This window comes from Bison bison, unplaced genomic scaffold (genome assembly GCF_000754665.1).
Source record: "Bison bison bison isolate TAMUID 2011002044 unplaced genomic scaffold, Bison_UMD1.0 scf7180017864230, whole genome shotgun sequence".
Taxonomy (NCBI): Eukaryota; Metazoa; Chordata; class Mammalia; order Artiodactyla; family Bovidae; genus Bison; species Bison bison.
The window spans coordinates 815,448-816,703 of record NW_011494802.1 but is presented as its reverse complement, the minus strand read 5'-3'; the positions used below and the strand labels follow the sequence as shown (position 1 = coordinate 816,703).

The window sequence follows — 1,256 nt, the reverse complement described above, 5'->3', positions numbered from 1 at the left end:
AAGGAGACAGTCCTGGGTGTTCTTTGGAAGGAATGATGCTAAAGCTGAAACTCCAGTACTTTGGCCACCTCATGTGAAGAGTTGACCCATTGGAAAAGACTCTGATGCTGGGAGGGATTGGGGGCAGAAGGAGAAGGGGACAACAGAGGATGAGATGGCTGAATGGCATCACTGACCCGATGGACGTTAGTTTGAGTGAACTCCAGGAGTTGGTGTTGGACAGGGAGGCCTGGTGTGCTGCAATTCATTGGGTCGCAAAGAGTCGGACATGACTGAGTGACTGAATTGAACTGAAAGCAACTGAGCACACACACACCTGCCTGATGGACTTAGAGAACAACAGGAAAGCGAGACATTTTCCTGGAGAGGAGATCTCCCCTCAGCAGAGCTATGGTGGCAGCTTTCACTTCTGCGTTCCTTAGGCTGTAGATGATGGGGTTCAGCGAGGGGGTCACGACCCCATAGAACAATGCAATAAGCTTATCCAAGTTGAGTTCCTTGGCTTTGGGCTTGAAGTACATGAAGGAGAGAGTTCCATAGAAAATCACTACCACTGTGAGGTGGGCAGAGCAGGTAGAGAAGGCTTTGTGCCGGCCGGCAGCAGAGGGCACCCTCAGGATGGCAGTGAGGATGAACACGTAGGACAGGAAGATGAGCAGCAGCGGGGCCAGCGTCAAGACAGCTGAAGCCACCATTAATATCAGTGCATTGAGAGAGATGTCTCCACAGGCTAGTTTTAGCACTGCCAAGATCTCACAGAAAAAGTGGTTGATGATATTGTGGCCACAGAAGGGGAGGCTCCAGGTGAGATTGGAATGGAGAAGGGAGTTGGCAAAGCCTGCCCCCCAGCTCAGCGCCACCATCCACATGCTCGTGTGCCAACTCATGAGCTCTGAGTAGCGAAGCGGCTGGCAGATGGCCACGTACCGGTCACACGCCATCATGGCCAGGAGCACGCACTCCGTGGAGCCCAGTGCCAGGGTCAGGTACATCTGTAGGGCACAGCCAGGGAAGGAGATGGTGCTTTGGGTTTCCAGGAAGTTGACCAGCATGAGAGGCACGAAGGAGGATGTGCCAGAGATGTCCACGAGGGCAAGGTTGCTGAGGAAGAAGTACATGGGGGTGTGCAGGCGGGGGTCCAGCATGTTCAGCCCGATGAGGAGGGCGTTCCCCAGCACATTCACAGAGTAGATGCCCAGGGCCAGAGCACAAACAGGACCATCTCTAGGTTGTGGTGGTCGTGTAGCCCCAGCAGG

At 54.2% G+C, this 1,256-nt stretch overlaps 1 protein-coding gene across 1 annotated transcript; it reads right to left on the bottom strand.

The window, feature by feature from the left end:
* Positions 1–320: 320 nt before the first annotated feature.
* On the bottom strand, positions 321–1,255 carry LOC104993046 (olfactory receptor 2S2-like; the record flags this gene model as incomplete). Its single annotated transcript, XM_010846129.1, is given in 2 exon segments — positions 321–1,205; positions 1,208–1,255. Coding segments are annotated over 2 exon segments (924 nt in total), but the record flags the coding sequence as incomplete, so codon positions are not given.
* Between the last annotated feature and the right edge of the window lies 1 nt (position 1,256).